Source organism: Phodopus roborovskii, unplaced genomic scaffold, assembly GCF_943737965.1.
Source record: "Phodopus roborovskii unplaced genomic scaffold, PHOROB, whole genome shotgun sequence".
Taxonomy (NCBI): domain Eukaryota; kingdom Metazoa; phylum Chordata; class Mammalia; order Rodentia; family Cricetidae; genus Phodopus; species Phodopus roborovskii.
The window spans coordinates 2,992,516-3,007,363 of NW_026126470.1; the positions used below are offsets into that span (position 1 = coordinate 2,992,516).

Genomic DNA, 14,848 nt, shown 5'->3' on the forward strand with positions numbered 1-14,848 from the left:
GGGAATTTTTTAAAGTTCAATTTGTGTTGTTCACATACTCAGTGTAGCATGGTCAATTCCTGGTGGCCTGTCCCTTAAAGAAAGCTGAGTCCTTCCCCATCCATGACACCAAAAGAAACCATCAGGTATGGAGAAATACACTTCACAAGCATTCTAATCACACCTTTTAAAAGTTCTCTTTAATGGCTTTCTGTCTGGGCTCTTACTTTGGGGAAGGGGCTGGGAGTAGAGGTTGTCCCAAAAGCCTTCTATGTCTCTCATTTTCAGCTGTGGATCTGTAGTTATCAATATCACTGCAAAAGTAGCAATCTTGTCTTTTACAGTGAGCAGGAGAACAGATCATAGACATATACAAGGTCTGTGGTGACAACATGGACCATAGATCTCCACAAGTTCTTTGGTGTTAGCAAGTGCCATTGAAATCAGCATGGACTTCAATACAAACCACAAACATCAACTCTGAGAACTTTCAGTGAATGCAAAATCTCTTTCAGATTACTCTTAAATTTCAGGAAATGCTCCATTTAAGTGCTTGTATGGTATTTACCTTGTCACATGATACATAGATATTAATTACGTATGTACTGGTAATTTAACTGCAGATTATTTAAAGAAGCTTTGCTCAAGTAATGACTAGGAAGTAAAAATGGGTTCTAAACCAATCATTTATGTACATGAATCGCTTTTGGATAAAAATTAACTTAGAGTTGTAATATAGATCTTAAACCAAATGTTTATTAATTGAATAAAGAAACCAATTTAATGAAAGAAATTACACAGAGAGTGTGAATTTCAAAACAAAACCTTGGAGGGATTAGCTGCTAAAGTCTTCATTAACTATTTTATAATGATGGAAAAATATATGAAATTTTAACTATGAGCAAAACACAGAATCAAATTTTATGATTCATTGCAAAAGAGAGGAAAAGATAGTACAAAAATTGAAAATATTAAGAGAGTAAATATCATTTTATAATTCTTTTCAGAGAACCTAAAACTTCCTTGTTTCTTAAACTGTAAATAAAGGGGTTCAGCAGAGGAATCACAACAGTGTAGAACAGTGAATACATTTTATCCCGGGTGTTACCTGGTCCAGACCCATGACTTACATACATGAAGAGGAGAGTGCCATAGAACAAAGACACAGAGAGCAGGTGGGCACTGCAGGTGAAGAAGGCTTTCTCTCTGCCCTTCCTGGACTTCATGTTCAGGACAGCAAATAGGACACGGGCATAAGAGACTACGATAGTCACAGAGGTACTGATTTGTATGGAGGAAGCAAAAATAAAAATCACCAATGCATTAAGGGTTGGATCAGTGCAAGAGATTGTATAGAGCGGCAAGAGTTCACAGTAGAAATGGTCAATTATATTAGACCTACAGAATGTTAATCTGAATAATAGTCCTACATGAACTGCAGGATTTATGAAGCCAATTACATATGACATACTTATTAACACAGTGCAGAGTCTTTTGGACATCACAATTACATAGTGCAGAGGGTTGCATATGGCTACATAGCGGTCATAGGCCATTGCAAATAATAGGAAAATTTCTGTGGTTGCGCTGAAACAAAAAAAGTAATATTGGGCAGAACACTCACCCAGGGATATCATGTCTTTCTTATTTACAAACTTCATGAGCATCTTTGGAGTTACAGAGGATGAAGTACAGGCATCAGTAAAAGCTAAATTTCCAAGAAAAAGGTACATGGGAGTGTGAAGATGGGGGTCCTTCCAGATGAGAAAGATTAAGCCAAGGTTGCCCACCATGGTGATGACATAGATGAAGAAAAACACCAGGAAGAGGGGGATTTGCAGCTCTGGACGATCTGTTATTCCTCTGAGAACAAACTCAGTCAGCAGGGTCCTGTTTCCTTCCATTATACCCGCTCAGGCAGCTCACTGCAAGGAGATGAGACAAAGAAAATATGACCCAGCCTCAAGGAAAAATAAATTCATATTGTAGTCCCATGGTAAATGCCAAAATCTCCTTAATAAACAAGAACAAAGTGTACTGTTTCTGCTTCTGAAGAGTTCCGGAAATAGGAAACATTTTCTGAACAATTTTTATGTATATATTTTATAACATGAAATTACCTGAAAAGTAATTGAGGAGGCCATGTAAATTGATTTACATGGCATTCTGCACTTTGGCCTAAATAACTATAAATTATGTACAATTTGTTAAGTATTTAGATTATGTTTAAGTGTATTTATAACATTTTTTTTGAAAAATTTAGAATGATGAAAATTCATAATACACTTTATAATAAAATATTTTTAAAATAAGCTCAAGTTGAAAATTCTCACTGTATGAATTGTTGCTTTCAATAAGTATATTTGTATGCTCGTTAGCAATGGATTTTGAACATGCTCATACTCCCCAGGTTTCTCTCCCTTCTCTGATGTCAAATGATATCACCCTCCTATCATTTCATATATATCATTCAAGTGTTAATAAATGGGATAAAAATAGACTGAGTTATTGATGTTAGCTATAGTTCTGTATCTACCATTCTGAAACATAAACAAATCAAGTAATAGGATGGTAATTTATAATATTGTTACTCCTTTTATCCTTTTTAGGTATGCTACTTAGTTACACATATATAATAACAACCACAAATTTTGAATACAAACTGTCATTTTTTCTGCAAAATATATTTAAAGAAGCTTTCATTTATTCATGACCTCATGTGAATAAAGACACCGGTGTTAAAATATTATAATTTTTAGATTGTAGCAAAGATCCTGTTCCTCATATGTTAATCCAAGATGTTAAAATCACTTTAATTTTAAGTTAAAACACATACACACATATGTGTACACATCTTGTTTAAACATTAATGGTAGATAGAAGAAATGAAATTTAAATATGCCTCTGTAGGAAAACGCTCTGTAAATTTAGAATATCGTTTAATATTTCAGTGCCCATTGTATTAAAGAGATTTTAACAATATTACTGGTTTTCCTGAGTCTTTATTTTCCTTGAGATTGTAAAATTAAAGAATATGTTTAACATTATAAAACACATCACCATAGAATGGCCAGTGTCCTCAATATACCTTCATTCAGGTTAAGTGATAAACATTGTGATACACACATTGTGTGTGGGCATATGGTGTGTGTGTGTGTGTGTGTGTGTGTGTGTGTGTGTGTGTGTATGCATGTACATATATAAGGCATTACTTAGGTAAAACATGAAGCTATCTAACTTATAATGACCGTAGAAATAACGTGCAAGAAAATCTCACCAAACCACATATACCCATGAGTTTAATCAGTCAGGAAAGTGGAACCAGATCCTAGAATACAGCAGGGACAGCATTCAATTTTGGACCATATTACCCTGATTCTGTAACAATAAATATGCACAATTCTGGACATAAGGTGGTTTCTGTATTTGCATCAGTGTACTTGCAGCTGATCACTTAGAAATATCAGGTTTCAGAGACTAATCATCACATGAATAGAATAGCCATGGAGTACTGAGACAAGGCCAGCCCAATGTATTTTCTACCAACATGGACTTTTACATTTTTTCATTTTAGTATTCATATAGAATTAGCTAACAGCTCCATTCCAGAATATGGGAGACTGTTTCTCCCAAAGCATCTGCCTTGCTTTTTAAAGGAGTGAAATAAAGGTGTCTTTTTAAAGGAATAGGCAAAAAAGAATCCCCAGGCAGTGAAAATTTGAAATTGTACTAAAACATTATCCAGAAATTTGCACTTGTCCTGGTTGTTCTAATTAAATAGACAAACTGTTCTGTGGAATCATTCACCTCAATTTTGCTGTGAATAGAAAGAGTAATTTTGCTTAGAAATTTATTGGATATTGAAACACAAAAGCCAAGAATCAGGTAATGTTTGTCAAACGTGTTAAATATCCCAGAGTCAAATATCAAAAAGCATATGAGCTTTGTTGTATACTTCCAAGCATTTATCATGGAACTGATGCTGTTGCAGTGGGGGACTCTTCCTTTCTCCATATTCCCAGGATCGCCAAGGTGATGAAGCAGGGATAAATGGCATAAGAGCCACACACAGTCCTGTGACTCCAGGAGCCACAAATACATCTTGGTGATGGCAATTTCCAAAGTAAAAGTCAGAAAGAGTAATTTTACTTAATAAGAATCAAAAAATAAAAGTTATCAAGTGGACCCTTACAATATCACATGACTGAGCACAAATCTTTGGTGTAGAAACGCATAGCTGTGAGTCAGAAGGGACTCAGAGAAAGCAAACAAAAATAATAAAATACTTCATCTAGCTTTGCAGGACTGATGTATGAGACATTTGTTTAAGAAAAGGTCCCCTAAAACATGTTACCAATTTATTATTTTCCCACAAGTATTCACACATAATGAAAAAAAATTGGTAATGAAGTGTTTGAACTCTTAAAAATGGTAATAAAATAATTTTTCCTCACCAAAATTCTATGAAAACAGCTGCAGGCATGGATCCACGAAACTTAAGTCTCCATGAAGATATTCAAGTTTCAGGATCAAGAGTGTCAATCAGAACTGTCCTTCTCAGGTCAATTTTTTTTTAACAAAAGCCAACTGTAGGGGATATTTATTTCTTATCATCTTCAACACAATTTGTAAATTCAATGCTAAGACTCCCTCAATGCTACCAAAAACTCCCTATAGAATAAAGCCAATCTGCTGGGCATTGTTTATTATACAGCTAATTATTACTAACAAACCTATTATAGCTGGTCTTCCATAGGCTTGCTGGCTTTCTAAAACCCAAACATTAAACAAAAACATATCAACATATAAACAATAATATTTACTCCACTGACATTCTTTAGATATTTTAGATGCATTTGACTTACCATCTTTATCAATCTTTAACTGATAATCATATTATAATGTTTAGGAAAGCATTTTATTAAGATACACATTATATAGTAATACTCATCTTTATGAAAATTATCAAGCATACTCATAGAATTTTCATATTAAACCACCATTTACTAATTCAGATTAATCATTGATGAAATAAATACTTTCACATCTTTTTCCACTGAGAAATTTTATTGAACCATATATTTCAAGTGTGAATGCATTGCCCACATTAAAAAATCAACAATTACACTGTGGTTAATGTAATCAAATATCAGAAATATAAGGCAATGAAAATACATGAGACATAAAGAGAATAAACTGCTTCAGTCACACTGATTACTGGTGAATACTGTTAGCATTTTCATGATTGCACCTCCCTCCTACCCATTCATGTCTTTCCATTTGTGTATAATATTAGTATATTCTGTGAAAAGCTATGTGAATGCGCATAGACTTTCATAACAAATTAAGTGACATATTTTCTAATCTTTTAACTGAAAAATTCGTGGGCTTAACATTCTCCATTATTCCCACACCTGAGGCTCAGGGAACATTACAGAAGAAAGGGCAGATATTTCCTAAGAGCAAAAAGATCAGGGAGTTTGCTGTGGGGATGTGTCTCCTAGTAATAACAGAAGCAACATCCATATATTCTCACCAACATTGTTAAGGATGTTCTCTCACACTTTTGCAATGATTCTGTAGGCATATTGTGTCCATTTACATTACATATCCAGAAGCAAAACATTGCTTTTTATTCAAGCTAAAAATAACAGGCATATTTATATGTATGTACATGATAGTATATCTACATTTACATGAACATAGCACAAAATATTCTTGACCCACATGTATTCAGAAAAGCTATTATACTTTGTAAAGAGGTGTAAGTCACCTTAAACTTTATCAGGAACTAGAAAATTATGATTCCATCTATTTATGAGTACAAAATGATAGTTTTATATATGCACACAATACTTCATGATTACCCATTGTCACTATGTTGTGAAAATGACCCCAAATATTTCCTTATCCCATAGAAACCTTCTTCCTTAGCAACCATTCCTTAGTCCATCAACTCTCCAGGCTCTGATAACAAGATATTTACTCTTCTGTGTGTCTCCCTCTTTTAGATTCTGAATTTAAGTGAAAGTAAGTAGTAAAGGCCTTCTGGGCTGGGTAAGTTCATTTGGTATATCTTCCATATCATGCAGTGTTTTCCAAATGAAAGAATTTCTATCTTTTGAATAGTATCCTTTTGGCTTAGTCATTCTGGGCGCACTATTTGAGGTAGGCATTGGACCAGAGTGCAGGTCTATCACCCCCACCATCTCCTTGGGTCAGCTCTGAAAACACTAAAACCGCCTACCAATGCAGGACTACCTTGAGGCCACACTCACCTGATTTTGGTGCCACATCCCCTGACTTCTCCCAGAAAGACCTTCAAGAAAGCTTGGATCATCCAGAGTTTCATACATCAAATTCTTGGCCCACCTACACCCACCGTAAGAACAGTGTAGAGAGAAGACTCCACCCGCACCCACTGGAAGAAGCGATGGGAAGATGGATACAAAAAACACCCAACAATAGAAAGACCAGTATGACACAACTGGAACCTAAGTAATAGACCTGAACACACCAAAGCAGATGAAGCCAAAAAAAAAAAAAAAAAAAAAAAAAAAAGACTTAAAAAATACCTTTACAAAAATGATAGGACCCTCTAAGATGATATGAGAAAATCCCTTAAAGAAATAGAAGCAAAAAAACAAACAAAAAGATTGGAAGAAATAGAAGAAAAGACCAAGCAAAAATGCAAAAAAAATTAACAAATCACAAATCTCTTAAAGAAAATAAGGAAAGCCAAGAAAAACAATCAAACAGTTGAAGGAAACAATTCAAATAGCTCAATACCTGAAAACTGAAATAGAGACAATAAACAAAACACAAAATCTGGGAACTCTTGAAATAGAAAAACAGTGTTAACAATCAGGAACTACAGATGTAAGCATAACAAACAGAATACAAGAGATGGAAGAGAGAATCTCAGGCACTGAAGATAAACTAGAGGAACCGGATTCATCGACCAAAGAAAATCTTAAATCCAACAAATCCTTAAAAGAAAACATCCAAGAAATGTGTGACACAGTGAAAAGGCCAAACCTGAAGAATAATAGGCATAAAAGAAGGCAAAGAAGCCCAGCTCAAAGGTGCAGAAAACATATTCAACAAAATCACTGAAGAAAATTTTCCTAATCTGAAGAAAGACATGACTTTGAAAGTACAAGAAGCATACCAACCACCAAAGAGACTGGACCAAAAAAAGAAAAAAAAAAAAGTCCTCTCACCACATAATAATCAAAATAACTAACATACAGACAGAATAAAGAAAGAATATTAAGAGCAGCAAAGGAAAAAGGACAGGTAACATATAAAGGCAGACCTATCAAAATCACACCTTACTTCTCCATAGAAACGCTCAAGGCCAGAAGGTCCTGGATAGATGTTATACAAATACTAAGAGTCTACAGATGCCTGCCAAGAATACTTTTCCCAGCAAAACTCTCAATCACTATAGATGAAGAAAGCAAGATATTCAATGGCAAAGCCACATTTTTACAATACATATCCACAAATCCAGCCCTACTGAAAGTTCTGTAAGGAAAACTTCAACCCAAAGAAGTCACAAAGACATAGGCAACAGATAATCCCACTTTACCAGAACCCAATAGAAAAAGTGTGGCAAATACACTCAAAATACCACAGCTAATAACAAATCTAAAACAAGCGTTAACAATCAATGGTCCTTACTTTCCCTCAATATTAATGGTCTTAACTAGCCTATTAAAAGACACAGGCTAACAGAATGGATACGAAGACAGAATCTATTCTTCTGCTCCATACAAGAAACACATCTAAGCTTCAAAGACAGACATTACCTTAGGGTAAAGGGTTGGAAAATGGGACCAAGAAGCAAGCAGGTATAGCTATCCTAATATCTAACAAGTTAGACTTCAACCCAAAATCAATCAAAAGAGATGAAGAACGTAATTTCATATTCATCACAGGAGAAATCCATCACCACAAAGTCTCAATTCTGAACATCTATGCCCCAAATACAAAGGCACCCACATTCATAAAAGAAATGCTACTAAAACTCAAAGCTCACATAAAACCTCACACATACTTAGTGGTAGACCTCAACACCCCACTCTTACCATTATACAGGACCACCAGGCAGAAACTTAACAAAGAAAAAAAGAACAGAAGTTATGTCCCAATAGGATTTAACAGACATCTATAGAATATTCCATCCAAATACAAAGGAATATACCTTCTTCTCAGCTCCACATGGAACCTTCTCTAAAACTGACCACATACTAGGCAACATACCAAACCTCAACATATACAAAAAAAAAAAAAAAAAAAAAAAGTAGAATAGCTCCCTATATCTTATCAGACCACCATGCTTTAAAGTTGTAATTCAACAACACAAATTACAGAAACTTTACAAACTCATGGAAATGGAACAATTAACAATTCGCAATTGCACCATTCATGAGTCAAGGAAGAAATAAAGAAAGAAATTAAAGATTTCCTAGAATTTACTGATAATGAAGGCACAACACCTGAACGTATGGGGCACTTTGAAAGCAGTGCTATGGAGGAAGTTCATTGTACTAAGTGCCCATATGAAGAATGTGGAGTATAGTCACATTAAAGAATTAACAGCACAACTGAAAGCACTAGAATAAAAGAAGCAAACTCACCCCAGAGGAGTAGATGCCAGGAAATAATCAATTTGAGGGCCAAAATCATTAAAGTAGAAACTAGGAAAACAATATAAAGAATCAATGTGACGAAGAGTTGGTTTTTCAAGATAGACAAACCTTTATGCAAACTAACCAAAAAGCAGGGAGAACACATGCAAATCAACAAAATCAGAAATAAAAAAAGGGGAACATAACAATGGACACTGAGGAAATCCAGATAAATTTCAGGTCATACTTTGAAGAACTGTTTTCCACAAATTTCAAAAATTTAAAGGAAATGGACAAATTTCCGGATAGCTATCACTTACCAAAATTAAATCAAGGACAGATAAACAATTTAAATAGACCTATATATAACCCCTAATGAAATAGAAGCAGTCATTAAAAGCCTCCCAATTAAAAAAAAAAGCCCAGGGCAGGGTAGAATTATACCAGAAATTCAAAGAAAAGCTAATACCAATACTCCTCAAATTATTCCTCACAATAGAAGCAGAAAGTTCATTACCAAACTCTTTTTATGAGGCTATAATTACTTTGGTACCCAAGCCTCACAAAGAAACAACTAAGAAAGAGAGCTACAAACCAATATACCTCATGAATATTGATGCAAAAATACTCAATAAAATACTGGCAAATAAAATCCAAGAACACATCTGAGAAATCATCCACCATGACCAAATAGGCTTCATCCCAGGGATGCAGGGATGGTTCAACATATGAAAATCTTGCAGTGTGATCCACCATATAAACAGACTGAAAAAGAAAATCCACATGATCATCTCACTACATGCTGAAAAAGCCTTTGACAAAATTCAACACCCTTTCATGATATAAAAGTCTTGGAGAAATCAGGGATGACAGGAATATACCGAAACATAATAAAAGCAATATACAGTAAGCCAACAGCCAACATCAAACAGAATAGTAAGAAGCTTAAGGCGATTCCTCTAAAATCAGGAAAAATAAAAGGTTGCCCACTCTCTCCATACCTCTTCAACAATTTACTTGAAGTTCTAGCAAAAGCAATAAGACAAAAAAGGAGATCAAGGGGATCCAAATTGGAAAGGAAGAAGTCAAACTTTCACTATTTGCACATGATAAGATAGTTTACATTAGCAAACCAAAAAACTCTACCAGGGAACTCCTACAGCTGATAAACACCTTCAGCAAATTAGTAGGATACAATATAAACTAAAAAAAAAAAATCAGTATTTCTACTATATACAAACTATAGAGGAGCTGAAAATAGAAATCAGAGAAACATCACCCTTTACAATATTCACAACCAACATAAAGTATCTTGGGATAACGCTTACTAAACAAGTAAAAGACCTATATAGCAAGAACTTTGTGTCTTTAAAGAAAGAAATTAAAGAAGATTGCAGATAGACCCATGTCTATTGCCATGCACAAAACTCAAGTCCAAATGCATCAAAGACCTCAACATAAATCCAGCCACACTGAACCTCTTAGAAGAAAAAGTGGTAGGCACCCTTGAATGAATTGGTACAGGAGACCACTTCCTGAACATAACCCAAGTAGCAAAGACACTGAGATCAGCAATTAATAAATGGAAAAGATCTTCACCCCACATCTGACAGAGGGCTGATCTCCAAAGAACTCAAGAAACTTGTCACCAAAACAGCAAATAACTCTTATTAAAAAGTAGGGCACAGAACTGAATAGAGAATCTCAATAGAGGAATCCAAAATGGCTAAAAGACACTTAAGAAAGTGTTCAACATCCTTAGCTATCAGGGAAATGCAAATCAAAACAACTCTGAGATACCATCTTACTCCTGTCAGAATGGCTAAAATTAGAAACACCAATGACAGCTTATGCTGGAGAGGATGTGGAGAAAGGAGAACACTCCTCCATTGCTGGTTGGAGTGCAAACATGTACAGCCATTTTGGAAATCAATATAGCAGTTCCTCAGGAAAATGGGAATCAGTTTACCACAGGACCCAGCACTTCCACTCTTAGGCATACACCCAAATGATCCACATCTATGCAACAAAGACATCTATTTAACTATGCTCATAGCAGCATTATTTGTAATAGCAAGAACATGGAAATTCACACTGCCAGAGAAACTAGGATAAAAGGAGGAACCTAAGAGATCCATACAAGTTCCCTCACAGAAGGAGAAAAGAACACGATCTCCTGAGTATATTGGGAGTGGAGGGAGCAGTGAGTGGAGAGGGAGTTAGAAGAAAGAGAAGGGAAGGAGATGAGAACATAAGGGACCAGAGAGATTGAGCTGGGGGACGAATAGATGAGAGAAAAAAAAGATACCATAATAGAGGGTGCCATTAAAGGTATGAAGAGAAAACTGACTCTAGAGAAATATCCAGAGACCTACAAACTAACTAACAATTTGAGCAACAGTGGAGAGAATACCTTAAATGGCCTTCCCTGATATTGAGATTGATGGCTAACTTACATGCTATCATAGAGCCCTCATCTAGTGTCTGATGGAGAAAGAGGCAGACACCCACAGCTAGGCACTGAGCCAACCTCCTGAAGTTTCTTTGCAGATAGAGAGAAATGATGGGGAAGGGGGTCAAGACAAGCCTATAGAGGCCCACAAAGACAGCTGACCTGAACAAGGGGAAGCTAAGGGTCCCCCAGACTGCTAGCTGGGAAACCAGCATTGAACCAACTCAGACCCTCTGAATGTGGGTCTGAAGGACTTTGGGAGCACATTCCCCATGGAGGGATACTCCCTAAGCCTGGAGGAAGGAGAGAAGGTCTAGTCCCTACTCCAAATGACTTGATAGATTTAGATGACCCCTCCTGGAGGGCATCACCCTACATGTGGAGGTGGGGGGATAGGAGGGTAGGGTGGTTGGGGGAAAAGAAGGAAGGGGGAGGGAGCGAGAGAGAACTGGGATCAATATGTAAAATAAAAATTTTAAAAATTTCAAAAATAAATAAATAAAAGCCATGTAAAGAAGGAAAACACACAGAGAGTCTGGATATTGTATGCTATTGAGTTGTCTTTGTATTGTTTGACTGCTGAGTAAATGGCAACAACTGCTAATAGAAATGATGCTGGATTAATCCAATGTAAATATTTTTAAAATGTTTTGACTTCAAAATTTAAGTATAAGGATACATTACTTTGGAAAAGAAATTTTATTTGTGTTTCCACAGAAAATGAAAAGCTGTGTATTCCTTCCAGACTGTTATGGTTTGATGAAGCAAGACCCCCCTGAAGCAGTGTCCCAGGTGATCCAACATTCAAAACATACGGGACAAGGAAGCCTTGCAGACCGGCAAGCCCACTATCGTCAGGATTTCTGGGTCTTCTTAAGAGCCAAAAAACAGCACACCCTAACATCAGGAAGTAGTGTGGAAAGAACAATGCCCACATAACCAAATATTGTTTATAAATGTTTATTTTCATTTACATGGGTTCATTATAAATGGTAATGATCACAGTCAATGTCTTTTTAAAGGAAAAAGGGGAAATGATATAGGAATGAATACTTTGCATTGGTGTGGATTTTCATTTATTCATACAAATTTAAGGGCAATTTTGTGATGTGTAAATTTCTCCTCTTGTTTAGGTATTTTATTTATACAGCTATTGTAAAATGCAATGCATAATTAAATACAGATTGTATATAATCACCTATAATAGTCAAAACTTATACTCAATGATAGTTAGGATTTCTAGTTATACAGAGATATATTTGAAATTGATAGATAGGCTTCAAAACTTTCAAAGACATTCAGAAAAAGCCATTTAAAATGGTTTAGGGTTTTTGTGACTATGAGACACAACTGCTCCTGACAAAATCAATTATGTCTGAGAAGAAGATGGGGATCAAAGAAACTTTTTATGGAGTTTGCTTTTGATATAGCAAGACTAGCCATTTGGGCAAGAAACTGCTAAAGAGGGATGACAAACCTTGCCTGGACTGTTTGATTGTTGCTGTATAAATTGGATGTGCAAGACCCACAGGAACATAACTGCTGAACTTACAAAACAAGATGGACAGTCCTGAAGAGTTCCTGCTTTGTGGTGGAGTCTGCCAGACAGTCTGCAGGACACAGAGAAAAATGACTGACAAACTGCCAATATAAGCTGACAGTTTAAATTCCCTGCTTCACTAAGAAGTCTGTCAGACACAGTATGGCCTATGTACTGAAGATGGATGACCCAGCATTACAGAAGAACATCGGGTAATTGTCCAGGTAACAAATGTCTCTATCAATTCTAGAGTTTATATACTATCCTTCGGTGGTCTTTGATGGAATTGAAGACAGTTATGGTTATAGTTTTCCTTAGTTATGATTAAAGATACCTTACTTATAAGACTTTAGAATCACAAAGATAGGAGAGATCATAGAATATTTCTTTAATTCTTGATAATGTTATGGAACTAAATATTGTAATTATAGTTCTTGCTTAATAACTGTTTTGTTATATGTAAGTTTACTATGTTAAAGTTAAAGCCCTTCTTTTTATTTAGACAGAAAAGAGGAGCTGATGGGGAATGTTCTTCTGTATATACGTTTGTCTTATTGGCTGATGAATAAAACACTGATTGGCCAGGCAGTAAGTGACATAGCAAGGCAGATACTGCCACGAGCTGACCATATTGGTCTGGAGGTCTGTACAGATAGGCAGGAAATAGTGTAGCTGGGCAGAATCAGAATATAAGCAGGGACAAACAGGAAATTGCACTTTTCTCTGCTGAGATGTAGCAGGTAAAAAGATGCAAGTCTGGCATTCCCGGTAAGCCAAGACCACGTGGAAATACTTAGATTAATAGAAAATATGTTAATAATTAAGTCAAAGCTAGCCAATAAGAAACCATAGCCAATACCAACAGTTTCATAATTAATATAGCATCTGCATGTTTCTTTAGGGCTGTGAAGGTTGATGGGATCTGCCAAGCCACAAAGCTAATCGTTCCACTGCACATCCTAAAAGTTCTGTGATCTTTCCAAATAACACCAGCTGGGATCAAGGATTCAAACCCACAACCCCACGGTGAACATTTCCAATCAAACCAAAGCATTACACCCCTGAGCACCATACACTCATGATCCACTCAATGCCAAGATCTTTCAGTATAAATTTAATGCCCCCATTGTCTTTCTTTTCCTCTATTATATTTTTATTAATTATTGGGAATTTCACATCATGAACCCTAAGCACCCTCACTTCCCATTACTCCCAGGTCTGCCCTGCATACCCTTGGGTCCTTCCCTCCCCACAAAACAAGAAAAACAGGAATTTTTTAAAGTTCAATTTGTGTTGTTCACATACTCAGTGTAGCATGGTCAATTCCTGGTGGCCTGTCCCTTAAAGAAAGCTGAGTCCTTCCCCATCCACGACACCAAAAGAAACCATCAGGTATGGAGAAATACACTTCACAAGCATCCTAATCACACCTTTTAAACGTTCTCTTTGATGGCTTTCTGTCTGGGCTCTTACTTTGGGGAAGGGGCTGGGAGTAGAGATTGCCCCAAAAGCCTTCTATGTCTCTCATTTTCAGCTGTGGATCTGTAGTTATCAATATCACTGCAAAAGTAGCAATCTTGTCCTTTATAGTGAGCAGGAGAACGGATCATAGACATATACAAGGTCTGTGGTGACAACATGGACCATAGATCTCCCCAAGTTCTTTGGTGTTAGCAAGTGCCATTGAAATCGGCATGGACTTCAATGGCAATACAAACCACAAACATCAACTCTGAGAACTTACAGTGGATGCAAAATATTTATCTCTTTCAGATTACTCTTAAATTTCAGGAAATGCTCCATTTAAGTGCTTGTATGGTGTTTTCCTTGTCACGTGATCCATAAATATTAATTACCTATATACTGGTAATTTACATACATATTATTTAAATAAGCTTTGCTCAAGTAATGACTAGGAAGTAAAAATGGGTTTTAAACCAATCATTTATGCACATGAATCACTTTTGGATAAAAATTAACTTAGAGTTGTAATATTGATCTTAAATCACAAGTTTATTAATTTAGTAAAGAAACCAATTTAATGAAAGAAATTACACAGAGAGTATGAATTTCAAAACAAAAAATTGAAGGGATTAACTACTAAAGTCTCCATTAACTATTCTATAATGATGGAAAAATATATGAAATTTCAATTATGAGCAAAACAAAGAATCAAATTTTATGATTCATTGCAAAAGAGAGGAAAAGATAATACAAAAATTTAATATATTAAGGGAGTAA

The 14,848-nt window shown here is 35.7% G+C and overlaps 1 protein-coding gene across 1 annotated transcript; it reads right to left on the reverse strand.

Moving 5' to 3' along the window:
• Nucleotides 1–965: 965 nt before the first annotated feature.
• On the reverse strand, nt 966–1,883 carry LOC127227359 (olfactory receptor 5AC1). Its single transcript, XM_051191658.1, has one exon. The coding sequence runs from the start codon at nt 1,881–1,883 to the stop codon at nt 966–968; it is 918 nt and encodes a 305-aa protein (XP_051047615.1).
• Nucleotides 1,884–14,848: the final 12,965 nt, after the last annotated feature.

Excerpts from the sequence above, each read along its gene's own strand:
- LOC127227359 (XM_051191658.1), bottom strand. The coding sequence starts at position 1,883 with ATGGAAGGAAACAGGACCCTGCTGACTGAGTTTGTTCTCAGAGGAATA.